Source organism: Telmatherina bonti, assembly GCF_933228915.1.
Source record: "Telmatherina bonti genome assembly, chromosome: 21".
NCBI classification, from domain to species: domain Eukaryota; kingdom Metazoa; phylum Chordata; class Actinopteri; order Atheriniformes; family Telmatherinidae; genus Telmatherina; species Telmatherina bonti.
Genome location: NC_136630.1, coordinates 20,436,023 through 20,462,793, shown reverse-complemented (window position 1 = coordinate 20,462,793; position 26,771 = coordinate 20,436,023). Strand labels below are relative to the sequence as shown.

Genomic DNA, 26,771 nt, shown 5'->3' with positions numbered 1-26,771 from the left:
TGTATTTTCTCCACTGCAAAGTAGAAGTGATCAAGTTCTCTACAGCAACTAGGGTGCTGTTTCTTTGTGTATTGTCTTTAAGCAAAGCCCAGACACACTGAGGCCTCATTGTAACAAAAGAAAATATTTTTTTACATAAATTGTCCCGACCATCTTACATGAGGCTATCCAATGCTGTACATAATCAAAAGAAACTGACAGGAGAACACAAACAGTTTCCTATGAAACAAATGACGAGAGATACGTCATCATGTCTAGAATTATGTCTTAATGTCTTAATTAACAATTGTTACATCTTTTTAAAACTGAGGCCCAATTTAAACTAATTAAAGTTTGGAACAGAGTTTGGGTTTTCTTGCAATCTGTGCCAGATGTCAGAATAACATACAAATAAATTGTATCAGTAATCTGCAGTGAGTAGATTTATCTTAACTACCTGCAGAGTTTAAATGCAGCTAATCCCTTCATAAAAACTCTTGTAAAGGCTTTACTGCTTTACATCTGGTGTGCATGCAATAATGACTTTTCATTTATAAACGTTGTTTGTTTGTTCGTTTGTTTTTTGTTCAGTGTAATTTCGTTCATTACACAGGCTTCGTAACTGTGGAAATAGTTGTGCTGTACCGCCCCCTCCTGGCAAGTTGGAATATTGCAGAACATTAAAAGCACGTGCGTGAAAATGCGTCATCTCTGGCTTACTATTGATTTGTTTGTTTGTATGTTTGTTGAATTCATTTTTAAGAGTTGAAGTCCTTGAAACTTTTTTTTATATTATTATTATTTCAAAGAAGTGACAGATTGTGTTCTCTGAATCACACCTCTCGTGACGCAGCTGCACCCTCCCACCCTCGCGCGCTCCCGTCGACCCTAAACGCGATGGGGCTTCTGTCGGCGTGTCAGTGAGGGAATCTGCTGCCGCTGCCTGCTGAGCGTCTCTCCGCCCACATGCACGGAGTCAAGGTGCGGACTGGGAGCAGAACCGACTCTGGATTTGTTAGTCGGAGCGAAAACAACACCGGGATTACCTGCAACAGTTTTAACATAAAACACAATATCTAGTCATTTTTTCTTTTTATTTTCTTTTTTTTTTTAAATAAAGCCAGCCATCATGTCTCGGGCTCCTGATGGCGTGAGCAAGCTGACTGAAAGCACATACAAGGTGAGTGAAATATGTGGAAAATAAAAAAAAACAAAAAAAAAAAAAACCAAAAGAAACTTTAAGTTGCTATTTTGATTTTAATTATAGACTCAAGAAGGGACATATTTGTAGCCAAGTCAGCTTAAAATCAACACCACAGAAATTATGCTGTGTAATTTGAATTGTCAGACTTTATTGAAGTGTTATACTCTTTTGTTCAGAGCACTTCAAAATATTAAATATAGAGAGCTTCAACTTACAAGGTAAAAAAAACAAAAACAAAAAAACACCGCATCAAGCCAACACCCTGTTATTATTTGTGTATAAATCATATCTAACCATGTCGCTGCACCTCAGTACATGTGATGAAGTGAAAGACCTACTTTTTTTTATCAGCACATTTAAAGTGATTGAATCAGTACTTTAATCATGACTGCAGCTGTCGCTTAATTACATAAATTTACCTAATAAAGTTTACATTTCAAATGATCACGTATGATAAGCTTCATGCGTGTGGTTGTCATGTCTACTAGAGGACCATAATTTAAAACATTGGTGTAAAATGATAACACAGACTGGGGAGGTTATTTTGTAAATTGGATGATATAATCCAGGTTCAGCTTTCAGTTGAAATATGTCCTCACAGGTGTGGAAATAGAAAGTCAGAGAGAGACAAGTCATACCTGCAATTTACAGCCTGACAGTTTCAGCTGAGAGAAAGAGAAACGGAAATCAAGGAACCTGTTTGCCTCTCCTGAGTTATTTCTTTTTCCCAACCTCCATGTAAAGTCATACCTGCCCCCCCCCCTGCTCATTGTTCTATTGAGGTTGTGCCAGGGGAATAGAAACAAGAGGGGAGTGAGCAGCACTGGATTGTTAAAGACCTTTCAATAAACTGAGAAGGGGGTGGCGGAGGAGCGATGAGGTTCATGCTGCAAATAGCTACCACTTTGTGTGGGACTTCGCTCTTTTCAGGGAGTTGTACAGCATACATGAGAGGTCAAGTTAAAGATTGAACGTTTTTATTGTTCTCACGTGCTGATATTTATAGAGCAACAGCAGAGACCCTTGCTCTTATTTCCACAATTTTCTACTTGCATGGCAGAGAGATTGTGTGTTTGTGACAAGGCATGCTTTTTAGAGACCAATAAAAAGTCATGTTTGTGAGTGAGCTAAAGACAAAACAATTTGGAGATTCATAGGAGGACATGTATTTGTTGCTTCCTTCTTCAACAATGTGTCTCTGCTTTTTATCTCAGAATGTGATGGAACAGTTCAACCCAGGTCTCAGGAACCTGGTCAACCTTGGGAAGAACTACGAGAAATCTGTCACAGGTAAACATAGCTTCATCTCCACCCAACCAATAGAGGGTGCTACCTCAAGTTACCTGTGCACCACTTCACTGCTGAAGTTATTCTTATATGAAGAATGAAAGTACAAGGCTACTTCTTAAAATACTCATACCACCCCAAATGATCCTGGAACTCTTCCTCAGTGATGTTTGTGTCTTTTTGCCACGCAGCGATGACTCTGGCTGGAAAAGTCTACTTTGAGGCAGTGTCAAAGATTGGAGAGAATGCTATCGTGTCTCCAGTTTCCAGAGAGCTTGGTGAGTTTCATGCAAGTCCAGCTTTAGTTTACCTGCTGTGAACTGTGGAGGTTTGCCTGATATCTGTGCCTGAATGTGTCTGCTTTAAGACTGTAGAGGTGCACAGGCCGCAATAACTTCTCATTTCCACTTATATTTATATGTGTAAAAATTAATAATGTGACATAATCTGAAATGTCCCTATTCATTTCCCCTGTGGTCATGTCTCTATACAATGCAAGTGTTGAGCAAGACTCTATATAAGTTTAGCATCCTCTGGGTCTGACAAGCAAAGCTACTATTTAAAGGCCATGTACCTGCATTCCCTTGAATGGCCAGCAGGACGTCAGCCCTGTGGTTGCTTAAAAGAATGATTGGATTGAAGACTAAAAGAAAATTTAGTCTCTGAACACACTCCTAGCACACACCCAACACATTTAGAATGCGCTCCGAGTGTGCACGCCAAAGATGCCCCGATGCACACACCCAGCCAAATCATACCTCCACGCCTGCTGTCCCAAAAATAAATATTCTGTAGTCCTGCGACAGCAATGGCAGGCAGCCAATGATGCAGCATCTGTCTTGCATCTAACCTGTATATGAGCTCGCTCCAGACAGTAAAAGACAGTAATATCTTGTCATCTTCTTTTCCTCTCTTCATCCAGTAATGTCTTCTTGTGTTTCTTTGCTGAATCAACCACAGTGCGCCTTCAGAACAGCCAGTTTGTTGATATTGGTTTGCTAGCAAGTGACACATGCATTAAGAGAAACTCCTGGAAGCAGAAGTTGTGAAGTGCAGTTTCCCAACCTCGACATGGTGCTGGGAAGCGACAGCTCCATAAAGCTGCACACAAAATGTTATCGGGTTATCAAAAGAGTCACAAACACAGAGTTTTAAGAATGTAAAGTTACGTAGAGCAAATTTAAGTTCACTGAGGACGTTATTGTTCTATATAGACTAAGATACCGAAACATCACAGCATCTGGTTTTGAAAGACCAAAGAGCCAAAATACTAAACTTGAGGCTAAAAAAAGTCACTACACCTATCAGTGGATGACCTCAGGCAGACTCTGGTTCTTAACTAACTAACTATTATATCACAGACATTATTAGCAAATCCTACATGGGTATTTTCATATCATCACACCTTTAGAATAGTTATAACTCTAACTTTTGGTCTCTCATGCATGTTGTATGCTTATTTTGCATTTATATATAAAAGTTTTTGACAGTCATTTGCATTCTTCACACTGGCAGCACCTTTGTTTATAGCATTTTACATGAAACATTGGATGTGTTGGCATTACATTTTTGTGCACATTTAGATTAAAAAAAACTGTTTCTCTCTTTCTTTCTTTATATCCTTGACTGATCAAAAAATCAACATGGCTGACTTAAGCTGTCATGCTGGTTTCATAACCACAGCTGGGAAAAGCTGAACTAAAACGTATCTACTCATTACTCCTACAAAGCTAACTAGTCAATTAAATTACATCCCAAAATGTCTAATTGAATCAAATATTTTTTGTGAAATCAAATTAACTTCTACTGAAATCTGCAGCTATGCTTCAGACAAATGTCCTGTGATAATGGAAGCTGGGTACCATTAAAGTGCTGCTTTTATTCAGCCTCGATGCAGTGACGTATTTTCGTTCTAAAAAGCAAATCAATTATGCAGGCATCTGGAAAATACAATAATTAAATGCTCAGGGCACAGCAGCAGTAAAAATTAATCAACATTATGCACTGTCTCCCTCTCTGATTGAAGTGGCTGCCATTGAGTGTGAAAAGATTGTTTTGATCCACCCCGTGAATCAATTTGTCTGTCTGCGCTACATTTCAGATCTGACCTACTGTGTTTAGGGCTTATTAAAACAAACTATCCTAATTCATCCTGCATCTTCTGGATTCTGCTGTGTCACTCCTAACTTGTGGGGTATATGAACTGATCTATCAGGAAGGAAAGCAGATCAGTTCAGTTAAATTGAAAAAGAAAACTCAAAAACTTTTTTTCTCAGCTTTGAAATGACAGACAAAGCTGTCATTGTGTGAAACACATTGGGCATGTCTGTCACGTTTACTGAAAATCCAAACACAGCAGGGACTGAAGAAGTGAAGTACCTGGACAGCATAAATGACCACAGTATTGTCAATGTTGCAAGGTCAAACCTTAAAGATAATGCCGTTCTTATCATAAAAAGCACAGAGCAAAGCATCACAGACCAGGATTGGCATTTTTGATTTGGTGTTAAAAGAGCTCTTCTTGTTCAAAACAATAATGCTCAACAGCAATACAGAAATGGTTCCCATCTAGTTGCAATGTAGTAGCCTACAACAAATACAGATAGAATGCACGTCAACATTGATTTCACTTCTTCCATTTCTCTTGCATCAACTTGTTTTTAATGTGATGAGAAATTTTATGCACTGCGCTGTTACGAAACCTCAATCAAGTGTGTTAAGCCACACCTGACAGCGAACAATAGCAATGTGTCATAACTCATTGAATAATGTCTTTGCAGTATTTTTGAACATGAGGGAAGTCATGGATGTCATTTTTAACCCTGAGCATTCAGTATACATAAAATTTTAGTCTTTAGAAATTGGGTTGAATTCAACTTTTGGCCTTAGCAGAAAAACTACAAAAGTAGCAGAAATTTTATTTTTAAGAAAATGGGGGGGGGGGGGTATGTAAAATCTGTTTGCTTCAGCATCTGGTGTAGGACCAGTCACCATAGCAACTAGAACAGTAGAAAGGTTTGCTGATTAAATGCATGACAAAGTAAGTCATCGTTTCTTGTACATCTTCTGGACCGGTGCAATGCTCGAACCTGCATTATTTGACCCAACTCATAAACACTTGTTACAATGGCAGAAGGTCTTTTGGGTGGCTTCAAATTAAAAGCCATGGGAAGCCTTGAACTCACTGCTGCATAGTTATTCCTCATCTGCCTGGAACAGACCACAAGACAGTGTGAATTCTCTCACCCAGTGCTGCGTGCAAAATAGCAACCCCTCTGAACAAACAGATAGACAGACGAGACTGTCTTCCAACTGAGCCACCCATCCCCTGTTTAGCTGTCAACCCATTTATTCTCGACCAAACCTGAACAACTTTGACTTCACACAGGTTTTGGTACTTTATCATAACCTCAAGTGAACCATCTCCAAAAAAAGATTATTTCATTCAGCCTCACAGATTGCAATAGCTTTATTAAAACACAGCTGTTGAGAATAACAGTCCAAGTACATTTCTTTCTAATTCTCTGCTTCAGACAGCTGTAAAGATTTTTTTTCTCTACGGTGACAGATTGTTTTTCTTTCCCTCTCGTCCATGAATGGAGTGGTGCAAAAAGCACTTGCGTCACAGAGCTTGGCAGGTAGTCTGTTTGCAGAAAGCTACCTGAGGCGTTTACTTGGGCACTGTTCCTTTTTTTCAGATTGTTGCTATGATTGAAGTTACCTTGTATCTGCAATAAAAAAGGACTCTCAGTCAGTCGCCTGAAGGAAAACTAAGTACAGTATGCACAGATGAGCGAATGCAAATAAGGTGTGTCCATCTTCCTCTGCTCTTTAATCCCTTTTATTGTCTTCACTTAAAGCAGCGCTTTTATCCCCCTGGTAATTCAAATTATCAGATGGATTGATGTTGATATTTTATCATTACGACCAGCCTCACAAGTTATATTTACTCCCATGCAGTATTTGTCCCAATTCACCACCCCCACTTGCAATCACTAATATACTTTTTTCCACCGTTAACTGGTTTAAGCATGTATTGAGTTTGCTTGAGAAATTAGAACTGTACTTTTTATTGCTGAAACAAACTCAAAATCAATGTATCAGGTTAGTAATCACAGAGGTTTTGGCTCTGAAGACTTTAAATATTAGCGAAATGTTAGCATGTAACAGCTAGCATATGCTAGCATAAACAAATGTCCCTTATGAGGTTAAATTTCTGGCTTTAATTGGAAGTAGGTCACTGATAAAAAAAAAAAAAAAAAGTATATATATCATTTTTATTTTTGAAAAGGAAAACAGGAATATGTTTCTTGTATATTTAGAGGTTATTTTCTCTGCTGGGAGTTGCTCTTCCACTCTGCAGTGCAGTAAGAATAGGAGGCCTGAAAATGTTCGTGCAGCATGAATAGCACAAGCCGCACCCCTTCCACCTTTTCTCTGCACTTGTTGTTAAGCTTCAGCTTAAATTGTTGCTGGGAAAAGTAGAGCGTCAGCTCTATAAAAATAATAATGTCGGCCAGCTTTTTTCCATTTCTCTGTAAAGAAGAGAGCATGCTGAGTGTTTCCCACTGATAGCTTTCGAAAGTAGTTTTCCTCTCGATAGAAGCATTTTCATTTGAAGACTTTTTGCTGTTGTGATTTATTAGACTTGTTGCAGTGTTTTCAAACATCTGTCTTACAGCTATCTGACAGGACTGGACATAACTTTTTATACACAATATTCTCTTAATTATCAGCACATGAAGGGCTATCAGTCTTTCCTGACAGGCACATAATCAACAAGTATCAGCAAGCCACATTTATCAAAGTCACAGCCCTGTCGCCAAAAAATGAAATCATGTCAGTTTACATTCCTACTAACCATGGTGAATAATCTGAGCCAAAGGAGCCAATTGTCATTCTAGATATGTTTCCTGGTATTTAGTCTGCTTTTGATCATCATTAGTAAAATAAACAGCTGGTCAATATTCAAAGGTGAAATATCTGATTGACAGCAACTGCAGAGTCTGCTCCAGTGAGCTCAAAGCAATACATATTTAATAATATTAACTATTGGATATGTAAGACAGAAAGGTGCAGACTGATAGTTTTTCGTCAACTGGACGCTCCCTGCCTTTTTGAAAAATTCAGAATATTTTGGAAAGGTCAACTTTTAATTTCATGTTTCAGTTCAGGTAAAAGTTGACTGAACAGTTTGTTGTTTATCTAACATGATTTTTATCAACAAGTGCAGTTTGCAAATGTATAATTCTTTTCTGTTTGAGAATAAAGTTAGACATTTTATAAACTGATTATTTTCAAAATGTCTTTCAAAGCAGCAGTCTTGGGAAATCTACCTATTTTTCTGGGCTCCACGTTGTTTGTGGCCAAAATAGAAATATTTGTTTATACTAAAGACAACAGAAAAATTTTTAGGTGTGAGAACAATCAGCAGTGGTATTCAGTGTTTCCGGCCAGGTCTTGGATAGTTCCCTTAAAAGACTGAAGTTCGTCACTTTAGTAGACACGTCCTTCATCCAGTCACTTTCTAAGTAGCATATTTTTCTAAAGTGTCCTGCTGTTCGTTTTTATCTTAATGTATTATAAGGAAGTTAAGTACTAGTCCTTTTTTAGCTAGGTCTGTCATAAGGAAGTCCAAAGAGATTGGCCTCAGTCACTAGCTTATGTTATCATCACTTCATCAACCACAATCACACTGATTAAACTGTGATTAATTGTGATGACACAAAGGGTGTAGTGCATCCATGGCAACTTCCAACAAGTTTTCCAAATTGCAGTTGTGAGTAGACATTTTATTTGATCTTGACTCATATAGGTGGTGACTATATCTTACCTCAGACACTGCATTACTGTGTGGGTGATCAACAACGCATCACAATAAAAAAAAATAAAAAAAAGTAACAAGATGGTCAATAATTAAGGCTAAGTTCAAAGCTGGTCGATAGATTATGTCATTGTGCACCTGGATAAAAGGTTAATGCACACTTTTATTTTCTAACACCCTCTTAAAACCTCGAGGTTTACTACGGTCATTAACAATTCAGTTCAGTTTAGCTGTTTTCAAATCAAATCAAACTTTATTTATACAGCACTTTTCATATAGATGCATTTCACAGTGCTTTATAACATCAAAACAGTTTCACATTTACACACACACACACACACACACACACACGCAACTACACACGCAGTCCAAACACCCAACCCAACCCTTCTCCTGACCCTCTAATACCAAAGTATGATACCAAATGAGAAAAAACTACCATCAGGATTCTATCTCTGTATCTGGCTTGACACGGCTGCGAGGAAAGAATATCTGGGGGGAATCCAGGAATGACCACTGGAGACACAGTCACAGGAAATGGCCAGGCTGGGGCAGGCCAGGGCCTGCATCACAGCCATATGGCCGCAGTGCAGAACCCCTACCAACAACCCTGGCCAGGACCCCCCCCCCCACACACACACACACACACAAACACACACACACACACACACACACACAACAACCCCACCGCTCAAACAGGTGCACCCCTCAACTTGGAGGATCCCTATGAGGTTTAGTATATTTCTGATACACAATAAACAGTCCTCCAAGAGCAAGTATTTGGCGACAGCGGGAAGGAAAATGTACTTTTAACAGAAACAAGTCTCCCACAGAATCAGACTCTGGAAGGACCACCACCTGTTTCAACCTGCTGTTGTAAGGTGGTAGGAAGAGACAATGCAATCGAGTTACAGTTATCTTCCTGTCCACTGATCTCTATGCTTACACAAGTGAGCAAAAGCGCCTAAAGGTCAAAGTTCATTATAAGTAGGACTGGTTTTAGCAGGGTGCAATTTTTTGGTAATGACCAGAACTGGGAAAGGTTTTGGTGAACTGGACAGTGACAAGAGTGTTCATAATACTGATTCATAGTCTCGTTGTGTTAATCATGGATGTTGTAGTTTTCTATAATGATCTTACCTCTGACTTGTATCAGCCTGCTATGAAAAAAAATGTGTTTGGAGCTGTTTATCTGAAACTGCTGAAGGAAGACTAGATTATCTTGGTACTTAAAATCTTCAAAAGGGAACAAATAACCAGCAGCAGGCAGTGATTAGAGATAAGATAAACTGAGAAAAACTCCCGTGGCTCTTAAAGATGCTAAACTTAAACAGCAGTGCAGTGTATTCAGAGGAAAACAGAACAAAAAGAAAAAGATTTCCTTTGAAAAAAGACATAATGAAGTTTTTTTTACTAATTCAGTACACCTCAGCATGGTCACAGAATCATGCATCTTGTGATGGTTTCTGTGGCCTTTTTTCTCCTTTCGTAAGGTTTTCACACCTTGCTCACTCCAAAGGTGAAACCTTCTGCTATACAATGGCCTCTTTGACACCCCTCCCCAGCCTTTCTCAGTCTCCCCCTTCCACCCCACGCAGTCCGTTGTCGAGGCTTGTACAAACAACTCTACGTCCAGTGCCACCCCCATATTCAAACACAAAGGCAGCATTTACCAGTACGTTCTAGTGACCTTCAGAGGGCAATGTTGTTATAGCTGGGTGCTGCCGGCTGCATCACAGAATTACAGCTCTGTATTAGTAGGTCACTCCGTTCATTTGCTCTTGATGAAGGCGTGGATAGAGGAATGTCAGGTGTCGGGTCAACTGTGCATAAATGCTTTGGCGAAGTGTTCTGACATGAACAACAAACCAAACATGACGTGAGACTGACTGACACCTGTGCTCTTAGCCTTCTTTAGGCTTGTAGCAATCATGTGGGTCTGTAACTCTTTTCCTTTTATAAACACTGACAGTCACATGTGCTCATATGATGTACAGTATGTGTGTTTTGAGGTGTCACCAGAAACATTTTGTCCTATAGTAAACCTCTCTAGATTTTGCCCCATTGTGACAGAGATTCAACTATAAACTGCTTAGCTCTGACTGTCCACTTTTTTTTACAGTATTGACTCACTCCCATTGTTTCATGTCATATGCTGCTCTGCCTATGCTGTACTTTGTGAATGGAGACTGTTCTCTATGTGACTGCACAATACCAGAATGTTTCATAGCGATTACTTATTGACAGCTGTTCAAATATTGAAAGGAGATAAGTCATCTGGAAAATATTGCCTGTAAAAAATGTATGCAAGGTTTGATGAAAAGCTGCTTATGCTGGAAATGCCTCTTACACAGAATAAATTGCATTTCTGAATGTTTTTTCTCCTCACCTAATGCTCATAAAGGAACCTTTTGACTAAGCATGCAAAGAGTTAGATAAGAAGACCATTGAGTCACTATGTGATCTCCCTAAAATAAATATAAAGCAAGCAACTTAATAAGGTTTAAAGAGCAGAAAGGCAACAAATATCACCAACATAGGAAGACATTATAAAATGTACAACCTGTAAGCATGTACAAAATACTTAGAGCTGTCCTTACTATCTTGCAGGTGTTGTTTTGATGGAGATTGCAGAAACTCATCGAAAGGTCCAAAATGAACTGGAAGAGAACGTAAGTAGCCTTAGAAGTCTGTCAGTAAAAGTTTGACCCCACTGATCACCTGGCTAAGCATCTCAAATAAACAACAATCTAACTGCGATTTAGTCACCTGATTGTCAGTAAGGTGTGTATTTCATGTGAAGTTGTGGTTGTGCTTGATGCACTGGTTTTTGCATGGGCAAAATGTGAAACTTCAGCCTTGCTTGTGCCATCGTCACCTAGACTTCAGCTGTCATTACTCTACATTGTGTGCCATTACACAGCTGGACTAGCAGGAGGGAAAGAATTGCAAAGAAAGTAAGCAAGGATGCGAGTTACTTCTGAACTTGTTCTCCTTTTCAAAATCTGCAGTAATCTCTATCACTTAATCCTAATTCTGATGCATGGATTGACTGTACAAATACCTAATGAAATAGATCTACTTATACTTGTCTGCGTCTAGCTCAGAAGCAAAAACTCTGGATCTCCAAGGGTATTGTCTGGCAGGTTTTAGATTTTTTTTCCCTGCTTTAATCGATTCTCCTTTAGCTCAACCATCTTATAGGTGTGCAAGCAGGTAACTAATACTGGGAAGTTAGTTGTGGGGACATACAGTGACATGTTGTTTTACATGTGCAAAACATTCAGAACATGTACAGGATCTTCAGCTGCTGAAGCAGCCAGGCCAGCTTAGAATCATTCCCTCATTTTTTATGCTGAGTTACCATCACTAAAGTCCTTACCTTATTTTACTCTCAATTTTTGATGGATCTATACATGTCAGATAGTTGGCTTTAAAGAACAATAAAGCAATGTTAAAAACTAAAGATTCTGATAAAATACATTACATATATTTTATATGCCTTTTTTCATTTGAATGCAAATAAATCTGCTGTAGATGACAGATTTAGATCAAGTTGATTTCCTGAAACTTCCATGTTGAGGCAACACACCACTCTCTAACAGGAACTTAATAAAGAGCTGAACATATTCACCACATTCGGTTTTATTGGCTTGTGTTGCTCACATACAAGAGAAGCAGACTTTTGGTCTGAGGGTGCAAGGTTCAATTCTCTGTTTGGGCACACTGAAACTGGCTTAAATGTTTCCTTGTTTCAATGGTTATGGTAACACTTGGATTAGGTGTTGGCCAATCATTTCCTGTTTAGTCAGTATTGCCCCCTGTTGTGTCCACTGGGATGTGAATGTGTATAAAAGCATTTAATATGTGCATTAGAGTGTGTCCGAATGTGACATGTGTGTTAAAGTACCTTAAGGGGTCATAGAAACTAAAATGCACTTTACATTCAGTTCATTTACCTTATTTTTCTTGTGCAATCATGTTTAATTTTAAATGTAGTTAGTTTATAGTTGCCTTATCTTATTTTTGAATAATCTCTTGTAAACTTGAAAAAAATAAAAGTTTGAACAAAGAAATCCTGTATTTTTGACTTATCCAATTCTTATCTGTTATTGTAGATAAATAACTAAAGAGGTATTAGTTTGATAATTAAACTGTGTGTATGGGTATCAAAGTAGTTTAGTTGCCATTTATCAAATGGCAACTAAACTAAATAAATGCTAAATTTATTTTCACAAAACAGATTCTTTGCTACTCTCTCTTTTCAGGACCTTTCAACCCCATTTCTTACTTTTTTAGCCTCATGTCATTGTTCCAAGTGAAAGAAAGTTTAACAAAAGTGCTAAAGTCCTATTATCGTTCCTGGCTCTCCGGCTTGGTGAAATGCTTCAGATACCTGGTGACTAAAGCTAAACTGAATTCAAGTGTCAGTATGTAAAACATGCTGACTGTTCAAACATAACATTTGGTTTTATGTTAGAAAAACTGAATGTTGTCATAATAACAAGAAAGACTAAAACTGATAGCTTGTGTGATTGGGTATTATATGTAAAAGGCAACTTTAACAAGGTGACAGGTCAACCCTGACGGGAAGAATTTCTTCACAACAAACACCTTTTAACATCTTTATATCAGACCGCTCCAATCTTCTGTCTCCTTTTGTGTGAATAAAACAATGTGTCTGAGACTAAAAGTAAAGCAACAACTGTCTCTACAGTTCAAGAGATTCCACAGAGAGGTTATCGTAGAGCTGGAGAAGAAGACAGAAATGGATGTGAAGTACATGAATGTAAGTGAAACCGTATTACAGAAATTTAATCTTCCTTCAGCATTTTTCAGTGACTGATATCCTAAACAGCAAGTTATTCATCATCAGCACTTTTGTCTGGTCTCTTTTCCAATGTGTCCAGGCCACCTTCAAGCGCTATCAGACTGAGCACAAACTAAAGCAGGACTCCTTGGAGCGCTCTCAGACAGACCTGAAGAAGCTGAGAAGGAAAAGTCAGGCAAAGCACTCATCCAAGTATGACATAAAAGAGAATGAGGTGAGACCGAAACCAAACTGATTCCTTCAGCTTTCCTTACCTGCAAAAGTATTTTGGCTGGGTTTCCAACAGCTGAATGTTGCGTTCTGTGTCTGTGAAGAGAAAACGACATGCAGAGTTTGTGTGACAGGCTGAACATGGAACGAGTTTAATGATATTCGTTCATCAGCTCATAGAACATGTAAAAAAATGTGTTTTTGTGAAAATGTCTCATGGGACTCAGATTTCAAGTCCGGCTTCCAGTTGTGTTTCAGTATTATGTAAGGGCAGACATATGTTGACAGACATTTGGAAACCCTTTTCAGTGTAAATGCCCTTTCAGTAAAGAGGACTAAAATCATCAGAGGCTAAGATGTCTAAAGCTGTTTGCAGATAGTCATTTTGCACAAAAAACAGTATGAACATTATACAATGACTCACTTTGTCTAGCTACAGATGGTATGTAACTAAAGGCACACACACCCAGATTTGTTCAAACAAAGGCATGCATGCAAAAACACAGTTTCAGACCCGATGAGATGCAGGTTAGTTTGGCTTTAAAATAAAACAAATTTAAAGCAGTAAAGCTTTCCAATTAAGGAAAAGTGGATTAAGGGAAACGCTTAAGTTTTTATTGATTAATCAGTTTATAAGTGCTGTTGTAATGTACAGAAACATGGCAGGACAGGGCTATTGGCATTTCTGTGGTTTGTCTTGACTTTACAATTATTTTGACTTTAGTTTTGGGTTCATGAGAACAAGACATCTCAAAGTAAAGAGGAACAAACCAAGCAAGTTAAACAAAACCAGACTCTCCACAAAAGCTAAAAACTTTCTGAAGAGGTGTGATGATGACGGTTACGTTTCCTAATTAGCCCAGAATTTCCTCTTCTGGCTTTATGGTTTGATGGAGGAGCCTTTTATGTATCATTTGACTCTTTTTTTTCCCCACAAAGCCACCTAATCCTTCATGCGTAAGAGTAGAAGGTGACAAACTAGATAAGTGTAAAAGAATGATCAAATTATTATGAAAATAAATGACACTTCTGCATTTAAGAGAGAAATGCTGTCAGAAAATGATTAATTTAGCTTATTTTTTAATTAATATATACCTGTTATATATGTTATGGCGTGCACATAAAGTTCATAAACTGTTCCCTACCTAAAATATTTAACTGACTATGACACATAATGAAGTGGAAATTACAATAATCGATAAAAAAATAAAAGGACATTTTAACAGATCAATTATTCTCTGCTCGTATAAACCTAGATTACTTAATTTTCTACTGTCTGACTGATATGTGTGGAGAACCAACTTGTTGGCAAATTGATTGAAAATAAAAAGCATATAGGGTTCATACTGCATCATAAACTACATGCATGGTTTCCGTGGAAACCCAGTGCACTGCAAGGTTTATTCAGTGTTGGCCTCAATAAGTTTGGATATTTAAAGTATTCCTTCATTCCTAATTAGACATGTCTGAAAAATCCGGAAAGGAGATAAAGGAGGCATCCTAATCAGGTGCTCGAACCTCTTCAACTGACTCCTGTTTGATGTGAAGGAGCTGCAGCTCTGCTTCCAGATCCCTCAGATGCCTGCGCTCCTAAGCCTATCCCTAAAGCCGAACCCAGATGCCTTCAGCAGGAAAGTCATTTTACGTGCTTGTATCCTTGATGATAACATACTTTCAGTCACTACCCAGATTTTATGGGGATAGGTGAGGGTGGAACAAAGGCAGACCATCAAATTACAAATCTTTTTCTTTCGGCCTATTCCTTCTTCAGAACAACGGACCAGTGCAACAGTGTCATTATTGCCCATCTGTCTGCCTATGAACATCTGCGGTATCATAATACAACTTGGTTTTTATTAGGATACTGGTTTTGTGAATAAATACAGAGTGACCTTTGTTTTGTTTTTGTACCACATTTAACCCCAGGATACATGGAAAATACTGTGGCACATGATATTCTATGAATTATACCGGGTTTTACAGGATGGAAGTTTAACTACACATTATAGGCCGTTCTTCCTTTGAAAAACAATCAAATAACATGATTCGAGCTGATAAAAGAACACTTCCATGATGCTGTTGTGTGACTTGAATGTTCTTCTCTGTTTCTTTCTGATGATTAGCCACAAAAAAAGGTCAAACTATTTACAAGCAGACGCAAATAAACAGCGATGGGATCTCATAAAACATAATCTCAGAAATCATTTTGCAAACAAAGCCGCATCACTGCCCTAAAAAGAAAAGTACACAAACACAACTTTGAAGTTGTAGATTTGCATGTTGACATTACTGCGCATGAGTAGGTGTGTTGTACGTTGTTCAGAGGCCTCACTGTTTGGGTTAAAGTTCGTTCTTCCAGATGTTTCACATGCATTTGTTGTGTACATCCTGCTGTCCACCGCCAACAGGCAGGCTTAACAGAGATCTTCTTTGTGAATCATGTTGCTGAGATGAAAGATGGACTGTAAGCACTAAGGACTAAGTCCTGTCTTAATTTATTGACTGTTTTCACAGCCTGAATCTGATGATGAATGTTGTGTAAGCCTGCTTTGTTTTCAGAGAATTACACAAATCCTTAGCCTAGCTGTCAGAAAGTGTTTGTGGAGAGGATGTAGGTGTTTAGATTCCTCTCAAAGGATCCTGCCTGTGTTTAAAGAGTCAGGCTTTTCTTTATGCTTGAGTTTAAAATGACACCTTTAAAAAAAAATACACACACACACAGACACAATGAGTCGTCTTATCTGGGTGGAGTTTTATCACCTGATCCTGTTTCTCAAGCTAAGCTGAAACTCGGGGCCCCTCCTCCTGCACACTTGACATTTTCATTATCTGATAGAAATGACACCAGTGGACTACAAGCTACCGTCTTTTCTAATAATCATGTGCGGGGCTTGTGTAAGCTGCCAGTAATGAGCTCAACCCTGTCTGTATCGCTTTCCACCTTTTGGTGAAGAGCCTGGGCGATTGTTTGTGTTGAAAATGGAAATTGAAGAGCCTTGATTCAGCGTCTGAGAAAATGAGACCAGCCTGTTGGAGAGGGTCTTTTACAGAGCCCTTAGAGACAGGCTGCTTTTCCATCTCCATGGCAACCTGGGGAAAATGGGAAAGACAGAGGGGTGAACATAGAATAGAAAAAAAAAAACAGATAGAGGGAAGCTTGAGCAGTGATTTTGAATAGTTTGGTACTCCTTATGCCAGAGTCTCCCATCTGCACCATGCAACGGGCAGAATTCGTCTCAATGTGAAAGGTGTTTCCTTCAGCTCACTGATTTGGTTTCCCACTGAGCTACAATTGATCCGGACCCAACAGGAGGCTGAAACAAACTTGCCACTAAGTGTTAAGACGTTGATTACCAAGCTCATCAGTGCCTTGATATGTGAATTTGCCTTGAGAACATAAACATGTAGTTGTTGCCATTGACTTAGCTTTTCTTAAGGGGGCTCAGTTTTTCTTTTCATGTCTGTCAGGATGTAAGAGCTGTACAATCCTAATAAATAGTGTAGTTTTGCCACAGTACCCAGAGAAATCAGAGTTCATAGTTTTAGTTTAGGGTTTTGTTTTAGATTTGTGTGTTTTGGATTTGTTTGTGTGTGTGTGTGTGTGTGTGTGTGTGTGTGTGTGTGTGTGTGTGTGTGTGTGTGTGTGTGTGTGTGTAATGCTAAGCCAGAGCCCTTCAATGATAATACATAAATGTAACAGTTCATGGACCAGTTAGTGACCATAAGGTGTGTACAATAAGGCTTCTCTTAAAACGTAAAAATAACAATTAAAACTTTAAATATTAAATATTAGTCACATGGGAAAAATAGTAAATTAAATGAAAATTATGAACCGAAAGGTAAACATTGGGTAGAAGTCCACAAACTATATAGAAGGACAATTAAAAAGAAATGAAGTCTGTGTACTGTACCTTTAAAAGAGCCTGATAAATCACAGTGGTCATATGAATGGTTGGCATGAACATGTAAGCTTTAACACGCTAGCAGTCATACAAAAGTCTGCCTTGTTAATGGGATGATATGAATCTCATTTTGTGATATCTTTGTTGTCTCCTGATCCAGTATTTGGAGACCATCTCGTCCCGTCAGATGGACATGCAGAAGTTCATCGCTGATGGCTGCAAGGAGGCTTTACTTGAAGAAAAGAGACGCTTTTGTTTCCTGGCAGACAAACTCTGCATGTTCTCCTACCAATTTAGCAACTTCCATGAGAAAGTAAGCAAGGACATCTCCTACTGTAGATTTTTTTTCTTGTCCTCCAGGTATACAGACATTCTTCTGTGTTTTACAGGCCAGAGAGATTCTGGCTGCAAAGCTCCCTAGCTGGCAGGAAAAATGTAGCGATATCACCAAAGTGCCGGACACGATTGCGACCATGATAGAGGGCCTGTCCACTACTCCAGAACAATCCCCGCTGGTTGAACGCTACAACAGAGTGAGTCTTCTATCATCTGATTTGTATTAACAAAGAGTAAATCTCCCTGGGAAATTCTTCAGGTAAAATTGAGATAAAGCGTATTAACCCTTTATGGGGCAAATGACTATTTTTGATCACTTCATTTTCTTTTGTATTCAGCATGAAACTTCCTTTTTTTTGTTAATGTAACAACAGAATGGAGGTCTTGGTACATAGCAGAAGGACAATTTTAGGTTAAAATGTCTAATTTCAAGGTATTTCATTGAGTGCCCTATAAAGGGTTAAACTGCGATTGACTGGTGACCTCTTAAGGGTGTACTCTGCCTCTCGCCTGTTTAGGCTGCAATAGGCTCCAGCTTCCCCGTGAACCTGAACTGGACTAAGTGGTATAGAAAAAGAATGACTGGAAGTATGTTTAAAAGATATTTGTCTGATTATATCTTGTCCTATTGCCACGTGTACTTTAGCTAAAGTGTTGATATCAGTTGTTTCAGATGTGTCAGTTTATTATCAGCTATGGTAAATCTTGCATGTGCAGGTGTTGTTGTTATCCTGGTTTAAAGTCAACTAGTGCTGTTTAAGAGGAAGCTCCATCTACAGTTATGATGACGGATTCAATATTATTAAACTGATGAGGACTTTGTACTTCAACATGATGATATTAAAACCGAAGTAGTTTATAACTTTCACAGACTAGCTCATGTTGTATGAGTGCATCTGTTTACCCATGCTATCTTCCTCAGAACAATGTGGGGTCTGTAGTCCCTCCTCCAGCACCACCACTCAAGGCTCAGATCAGTCCGCTGGCCAATATGTTTAACCCTGAACCCAGATCTCCGCTGACCTCCTCATCAGACCGCAATTCAGGTACTCCTGGCTGCTTGGGTATACGCAAATAAATTACTGATTACCACAAGCTACTTTGGCTTCACACATCCCTTTCTAATGATTCAGAAAAAGTGAATGAGTAGTACAGGCATCTTTCTGCTGTTTTTGTGATTTATTGTGTTTGCTTTGACAAATAATAAATGAATTATACTTAGATAAGATTTTTTTTTCTTTAACTCTTGCTTTGAATCTTGACTAGTAACAGACTCAATCACACTTCCTGTCTCTGTTTTGTGAACCCCTTCTGCCTCCAGACCAGGGCAGTCTTGGCGAGGGCAGTTTGTCCAGATCCACATCCCAGTCATCTGGTCTCAATGTGGGCCGGAAGTCCAGAGTCGTGACCATCTTTCCCCACACCGCAGGCAACAACGACACACTCCTCAGCTTTGATGATGGTGACATCATTACTTTGCTCATCCAGGAAGAGAGGGATGGTTGGTTGTACGGAGAGTTGGAGAAAACACAACAGTAAGTAATCATTTTTTAGGTAACATAGCTTTTTTTTTTTTTTTTAAAGAGTTTGACTCATAATTAATCCATTTTTACCCATTTTGGTTTTTGTAGTCAGTCATGAAGGATTCATTGTTGTGTCTGTTTTATCTTTAGTTGCATAAATGCACCATTGACTGCTCTGAGCTTTTCATCCGTAACACATAAAATCTGTATCGGGTATTTAATTTTTTAACAATAGCATGTTGAAACATGAAAAATAAGTTAAAGTGGAATTCCTCCACCACATGCCTGAGTCTAGCTAAATACAGCTGCAATAAAACATTGAAGTTATAAGTATTTTGGTCTCCTCTTAAAATCTTCTTTATACTATTATACAAAATATCAGTTTAAGACAAACACAATCAGACTTCAATAATGCTTTATTGTTCTTTCTCATTCATTTGTGGAGTGTGTAATCACTTAGTCAAGGCCTTAAAAAAAATAGAATTCACCTAACATCTGTGTGAAGGGACAAAAGACAGCAACTTTAAAAATGTGTTGTGTGACTTGCGAGGCATGGTAGTGGGAGTGTCTTAGATCATAGTCTGGGACTACTTAGCCACTTCAGATTTTATTGCTCTTCAATCACTGGCAAAGCAATGCCACACACAAATACAAAAAGCAAAAAACAAACAATAAAAAAACCTGAAACTCGGTTTCAGAAAGAAGACAGCAGAATAGTTGAAAAAGGCAAGTTATCATGTTTTAGAATATGCAAGGCTGGACCATAGCCATGCTGGGATGTTGTGACATTACCTGAAGAAATCTGCTCAGAAATAATAAAAACTGGAAGACCTTCATTGGTAACAGGTCTGATTATTATTGTGCAAGTCTGCAGGTAAACAGTTTGCAGTTGAAGGAAGTTTTATGAGTTTCTATTCAAACATGCAGTTTTTTTTTCAGACCTGAACCGTTACTGGTTGACTGAAGAGAAAGTGTTTGTTTGTGTATCATCAGTTCATGGTTGCAACTGATGTTGATCAATACTCACTTTTATTGATAACAAATTCATAGATCCAGTTAATTCCAAACTTTTCACAAGCTTTTTCTTATAGCAGCATAAACATTTGCACATCCACTAGGTGGAAATGTACTTTTCATTCCAAGAGGAATGCAGAATGCACTGAAAGGCCATTTTCATAACTCAGGTGGTATTACTAGTTTCTACTTTTTTTTTCTTTTCAATGTTTCACTGTGCTCCTCCATCGTGCCTAGAAACAGAGTATGCTTGGTATGTTCAATACAACCGTCATAACGCTTTGTGCACATGCAGGTGCACGCACATAAACATCTGGTGCTTTGTTTTTCACTCAATGAGAATCAAATTCTTGATTTCCCCTCTTCCTGAAATCTGATATGGTGTGGTGAAATTTAATATGCATCAATTCAGATTGGTCCCTGCCAAGTATTTAGTATTCGTGCCATCAGTTTTGAAAATGTTTATTGTCTTGTTTAAATAAGAAGCTGTAGCAGCTTTCAGAACGTGCAATTAAAAAACTTCCTTACCAGATCATTTAGGACTCTTAATGCAACATTTTTTATGTTACCACTTGGAAAGAAATGAATATAAGGCCTTATCTGCTCACAGTGGCTGTCATTAAGTATTTCTTTGTACAGCATTGATGTTGATGAAGTCAGTGGAGTGTTTTTACAAAAGAGCACATGTTGGAATAAATCCCTGTACATTTAGTTTCCTAGCAACAAATCCACTGCTCTGGTTCAATAAGCCGTCTTTTTCTCAGTACATGACCTGGAGTCATCTTTCCAGTCTGAGCGGACACAATTTCTCTCTCTGGCATGTGCTTTGTATGTAATGTGTGTGTCATGCATGTGCTTTGTTTGCAAAAAGGGATTTTGTGCCATTATGGCACACAAATGGATATGCTGCTGCTTCAAGTTTGCATGCTAAAGGAAGAATAAAAAGTGGCTTGAATCATGTCAGCCGAATTGTTAAATTATTGGAGGGCAAACAGACTGAAAAACACCTTTGTATTATTTATCTCTTTTGGCATTGGAAATATTTAATTATATGGTTTATTCTGGCCCTGTGGTGGACTGGCAACCTGCCTCTCGCCCAATGGTTGCTGCGATAGGCTCCAGCTTTCCCATAACCCTTAATTGGACTAAGCGGTTAAGACGATGGATGGATGGATGGATGGATGGATGGAATGTTCATTTCTGTGTAGTTTGTATGTTTATTTTGTTATGTTAATGTCATGTTATCTTTGTTTTTGGCATATAATTGACAGTGATTTTGACCTATGAGGTGACCTTAACATGTGGGCTGACTCTGTTTAAGACAGGGCGTAGGAGTAGTTGTTATTACTACAGTAACAATACATTAGTGAACAATCATTTATGGAACCCTCTATGTAAATTGGTTTGTGGTTTGTGTTTCTATGAACAGACGGGGCTGGTTTCCTTCGTCCTACTGCCGGCCTTACATCGAGCCAGCAATATCAAATAGGTAAGAAAACATTACAGCATATCAGGAACTGAATCAGAACAGCTGTTGGCTAGCTGACGTTTTCTGTCATACGCAGCAATCTGAGCACACCAGTGCGACGGCTGAGCGTGGCCAGTCTGCCAGAGCAAGAGGAGGAAGAGCCTGTACTGCTCCCACCACCAGACTACAGTGATGATGTCCCATCTAGCCCAGTGGTCCAGTCAACACCTTCACCACAAAACACGGTCAGCACCGGAGAAGTGGTTTTCTAACTTAATTTGTTTTTCTGCTTTTTAAGAGACTAGTGCTTTGCAATTCCTTCAAATAAACATTCAGGTCATTTGACAATTTTACATCACAGTTTAAGCATTAGGACGGTTCTGTTATCTGAACAGAGCATGTGGTTTTTTTTTTTAGCACTTTAGTTTTGTAGCTTTCTGAAAAAGCTTTGCTTTGATATGAACATGAAGACACCTAAAGTCAAACATGGATGTTGTCTTGTGAGTACTCCTTTTCTGTTTTGTTTTTAAGCACAGTAAAAACTTTACTAATGACATTATATACTTTAAGTGCAGCTTGAAGCAGATTCCTAACCAGGACACATTAAAGGATGATGCAAAAACCAAAGCAAGGAACAGTTTAAAACATAAAACCTATTATGACTCTTGATAAACCAGGTGGATTCAGCAGCTTTGATGGTACAGAAACCAGAAATCATGACATGTAGTCCTCATTAGGTTCTGCTGTTATTCAACACAGTCTCTAATATTAAATGATTCCATCAAGCGCAGCAGCACTTACTTCTTGCATCAAGCTGACTTAATTTAGTCTGTAGTCATGCAATTTAGCTATGCTTTAAAGTAATTTGATCATCACCTACCTAAAAGTACATGCACTGTTTCTCTTATTAGACGCATCCAAGCTAACTGCGACCTCTCATTTCACATATGACCTCCTCTGCTTTACTGTCTTAATGTAAATGTGAATCTATATTTCTGTAAACCCTGCAAGTCCTTGTCTAAATGTTTTAAACCATTGCAAAAGCACTGCCCTAAGTGACTGAATGTCTTTGACATTGGATACGATATGCTCTAGACTAGGAAGGCTTACATGTTTCCCAATAAAATAAGCCTTCAAGCTGATTTGTAACATGCAACACACCCATACTACAAAATGCCATCACAGGTTGAACTTTAAGTCAGAGTAATTACGTCTTATCAACAGCTCAGCGATGCATAGTCACTCTTCCACACCCTGAAAGTACAACAGAGCTAGGAACACTCCTCAGGTCCTTTTCAAGAAAACACTGAACATTTAACTTCTTGTTTATTTGCTTCAGGGAAGTGCAAGCTTCAAATGTTTGTATTTTACAGGAGCCTCCATGCTATCATGACTAATCCAGACACAAATACATTAAACAAGACCAAGTGCAAAATAAAGTTTTGAGTCATACAGAATTTAGAAAAATACTCCTAGTGTTTGTTAAAAATTAAGACTGGAGGATGAATAGAGAGTTACAAAGGAAGACATACAGGACAGGAGGGTACAAACATATTTTCACTTTATGACCATGGACTGTCATCTGATTAATCATCAGTCCAGTCGGTAGACAAACCCACCATCACCCTCCCTGCTACTCTGTCTGTACAGCGCTGTCCTCTCTGTCCTCTGTATCTGCTGCCTCAGGGTTTCTCCATACAGTGAGGGATATACCTCCCCAGTATAGCTTACGCCCTGTAAGAAAGCAGCCCAGCATCAGTGAAACTGTGATAAAGAGGAATCTGAACTCTGACCATTTGTTCAGAGAAAAGGCAGGAGGCTGACTTTGCTGCAGTGGCTGTGAGGTAAAGCTGGATCTTTGTACCACTGCTGCGAGGACTTTAGTTCTGCAAATTTCATCTCCAAGGCAGCATTCAGATTTACTGCCTAACTTTAAATATGCCTTTTATTAATTAACAGAATGAAAAGGACTTTCCGTGCAATATAATGAGCTTTATAACAATATTTTTCTGATAATTTCTTTTTGCATTATTGATTCTTCCAGTCACTTTAATCAGCTAACTGATGTAAGACATTTGACAGGGTCATAGAAAAATACTACATTCCTTCTAGGAGGCTTTGAAATACATTCATTTTTGGGATTTTGATGATTTGGTTTGTCATTTGGTAATAAAGGGTTAAGTTTTTACAGAGGGGATCCTCAATCCTGGTCCTTGACAGCCGGTGTCCTGCAGGCTCTCCAAGTGTGCCCTCTGCAACACATCTGATTCTAATCAAAGTGTATTTAGCAGACATGTGCAGAGGATTAGAGATGGCACCTAAGAGAAGCTACTTAGCTTTTAGCAATGTTGCAATGTGCAGTCAAAGAGAGAACAAAGAACTATTGTCACCATATATTTATTTGCTGATCACAGCCTGACATAAGTTCATGCTTTTGTCTGGTAAATCAAAACCAAACAAGCCTAATGTTTGTCTGTTAAAGTTTAAACTAAATATATGATGTTATTGACTAAGTTTTGACATTTTTTTTATCATGGTGAAGTTACTGCATGTGATTTTTTTTTTTGCCAAAGTTGGTGCCAGATTGCATTAACCAGAGGGATGCTCCACTCAGCTGTGACTGATTGCTTGATTGTCAGGCAGCTAAAAAAAAAACAAAAGACAATACGAAAACATTTCTAACCTTGTGAGCTGGAATTTATGTTCCTGATTTAAGGTTTCAGCTCATCTCCACTAATCTCACTTTAAGATTAAATATTGTCCCAACTCAAACACTCAACCATAACATTTGATTGATTGAATGATATTTCTTTATTTGGAAAAAGATTAATCAACAGTTTAAAGAAAACTTAATATTAAGCATAGAGTCTGTAAAGAAGCAAGATAATGCAAAAAACTATTTATTCCTACATCCCTTATAATCAGAATAAATCATTTATATCCTTTAGTTGTTTTGTTAATCCTTTAATTGTCCAAAGTAGTTTGACAAAAAATTTTAAATAAATATAGACATGTATACATACATACTGATGTACATACCTGAATATATAAGTACACATGTACACACCTATGCATACCCACGTACACTCATAGAGACAAAGAATTATATAAATACCTCTTATGCAGCGTCATAATTGCTTCATAAAACCAACAGCCCTTTAAACTAACAAAACTGTTCAAATAAAAAGCAGAAAATTTTTACTTTTTAAAAAAAAAAAACTGCAGTCAAACTATTTAGATATTCTATTTTTAGATCATTTCTACTATTCTTACTACTCCTTACTAGTAGCTGTTTATACCTTTTGTTGTGATGACACAATCTCACAAACAGCAGACAAAATATTTTTCTAAAAACTGACCAGTGTGTGGCGATACGGGTATTTAAATGTGCACTTAAAACCAGATGATTAGAAGAGTTTCCAATTAATACAACATGAGCTTGGACTGAAATCTACCTTTGCTGAAGCTGTTGAAATATCTAATCACAAACTGGTTGAATGACATTAGGACGGTTGATGGGGGGAGGAACCCACCTGTGGCCTCATGGTTGGCGACGTCTGGATGTTGTCTGCTCTCTAGTGGTGAAACAGGATAAGACTTGTTTAATCTATGCAATAACAACAAATGTTCCTAGAATATTTGTGAAATTGATAAATGAGTGTAAAGAGACACAACTGATAATCTACTGTACTCATCTTTTATCACCTTTTGTCACACGTTATATGGTTATAATAAGATTCTAGGCAAAAAGATGAGACGTTTAGTCAGGGATCCACATTATACCCATGCTCAGTGTTATCAGTGTCTACAGGTGAATGAAAGAGATGAGTGTGTGTCTCTCACCAGATTTACTAGACTGACCAGATTCCAGACTGACGCTCCAACTTTAGCCAAACTACGTGTTGAAGCTCAGCTGTAGTGATCAGCAGGGAAGAGGGGGGGGGTGCAGCAAATGAAGATTAGAAATCTTCTCAAACCAGTTTGGCCACTCTAACTTTATGTGTTGGAAGAAGGTTGATATGTATGAAAGAATCTGTGTTATTTCTGTCTTCACGTGTCATTTTTCATGTCTTCGACAGGTGCCTTTAGTGAATGGGACGGGGCAGGCTCCTTTTCTAGGGTGAGTGTCAAAGCAGGAAGAATTTAGTTTTTTCAGATTTGACTGACTAATTAAATTTTGACAAATATGCCTTTTGATTTATTTGACGGATGACACTTTTTTCCCTTTGCCTTTTTTTTTTCTTTTCAATGAATTCCTACAGAGGAGGGAATCCATTTGCCACAGTCAAGCTGAGGCCAACTGTCACAAATGACCGATCAGCACCAATTATCTAAAACAGAGCAACAGGAGTTTCCACTGCTGTTATGCCTTCAGGGAGATTATACAACAGAGGACCCGTGCAACACTCCAGATATCTCCACAACCTGACATCTCAGCAGCCTGCAAGCTCGTCTCCGTCATCATCGCTCGGCTGTATTAAAGGGATCCAGTTTCTTCTCGTGTGTGGTTCTGCTAGTTTGTGTGTTGCAAAAGGAATAATGCAAAACGTTTTCAAAAGTAGAATTTACTCTAAAATGAAGGTTTGGACTTTGCTTAAACATCATGAAGTGACGTCATCAAGATGACAATATGCTATGAAACAGCATAACACATACACATCATTGAACAGGAAGTTATTCAGCTAAAATCCAAACATTTCCAGTAAAACTGTCTTAAAGTTTAAATTAAAATAAGGAGGAAATATGTTAATGGTGGAGTATGTAAGATTTTCAATATTTCCAAAATAAATTAACTAATAAAATAACTGCAATCATAATTAGAAAGTTTTTTTAACATGTAGGTTCCAGTCTGTTCAAATTTGATGCGTTATTAAGTTACAAGTTAAATTAATGACAAATGACAAAAAGCACATTTTTTTACTGGTAGGCAAACATTTAAGAAGGGTCTTTGTCATTAATTAAACTTGTAATTTAATAACACATCAAATATGGACAGACTGGAACCTACATGTTTAAAAAAAAAACTATCTAATTATGATTGTAGTTATTTTATTAGTTAATTTTTTTTAAATATTGAAAATCTTACATACTCCACCTTTAATGGAACATATTATCAAAAATAGGATTTGATTGATTAACCCTTTCATCTAAATTTGAACAATTCATCAGCATATTTAAAGCATATCAGATGCT

At 38.1% G+C, this 26,771-nt stretch overlaps 1 protein-coding gene across 1 annotated transcript; it reads left to right on the top strand.

Annotated features, from left to right (window-relative positions):
- Nucleotides 1–1,108: 1,108 nt before the first annotated feature.
- On the top strand, nucleotides 1,109–25,913 carry baiap2l1a (BAR/IMD domain containing adaptor protein 2 like 1a; the record flags this gene model as incomplete). Its single annotated transcript, XM_079260966.1, has 14 exons — nucleotides 1,109–1,159; nucleotides 2,398–2,473; nucleotides 2,662–2,748; nucleotides 10,905–10,966; nucleotides 13,012–13,083; nucleotides 13,205–13,339; nucleotides 17,398–17,550; nucleotides 17,627–17,770; nucleotides 18,496–18,619; nucleotides 18,895–19,108; nucleotides 21,540–21,599; nucleotides 21,676–21,823; nucleotides 25,658–25,698; nucleotides 25,841–25,913. 14 exons carry the CDS (start codon nucleotides 1,109–1,111, stop codon nucleotides 25,911–25,913), a joined length of 1,440 nt encoding a protein of 479 aa, XP_079117092.1.
- Between the last annotated feature and the right edge of the window lie 858 nt (nucleotides 25,914–26,771).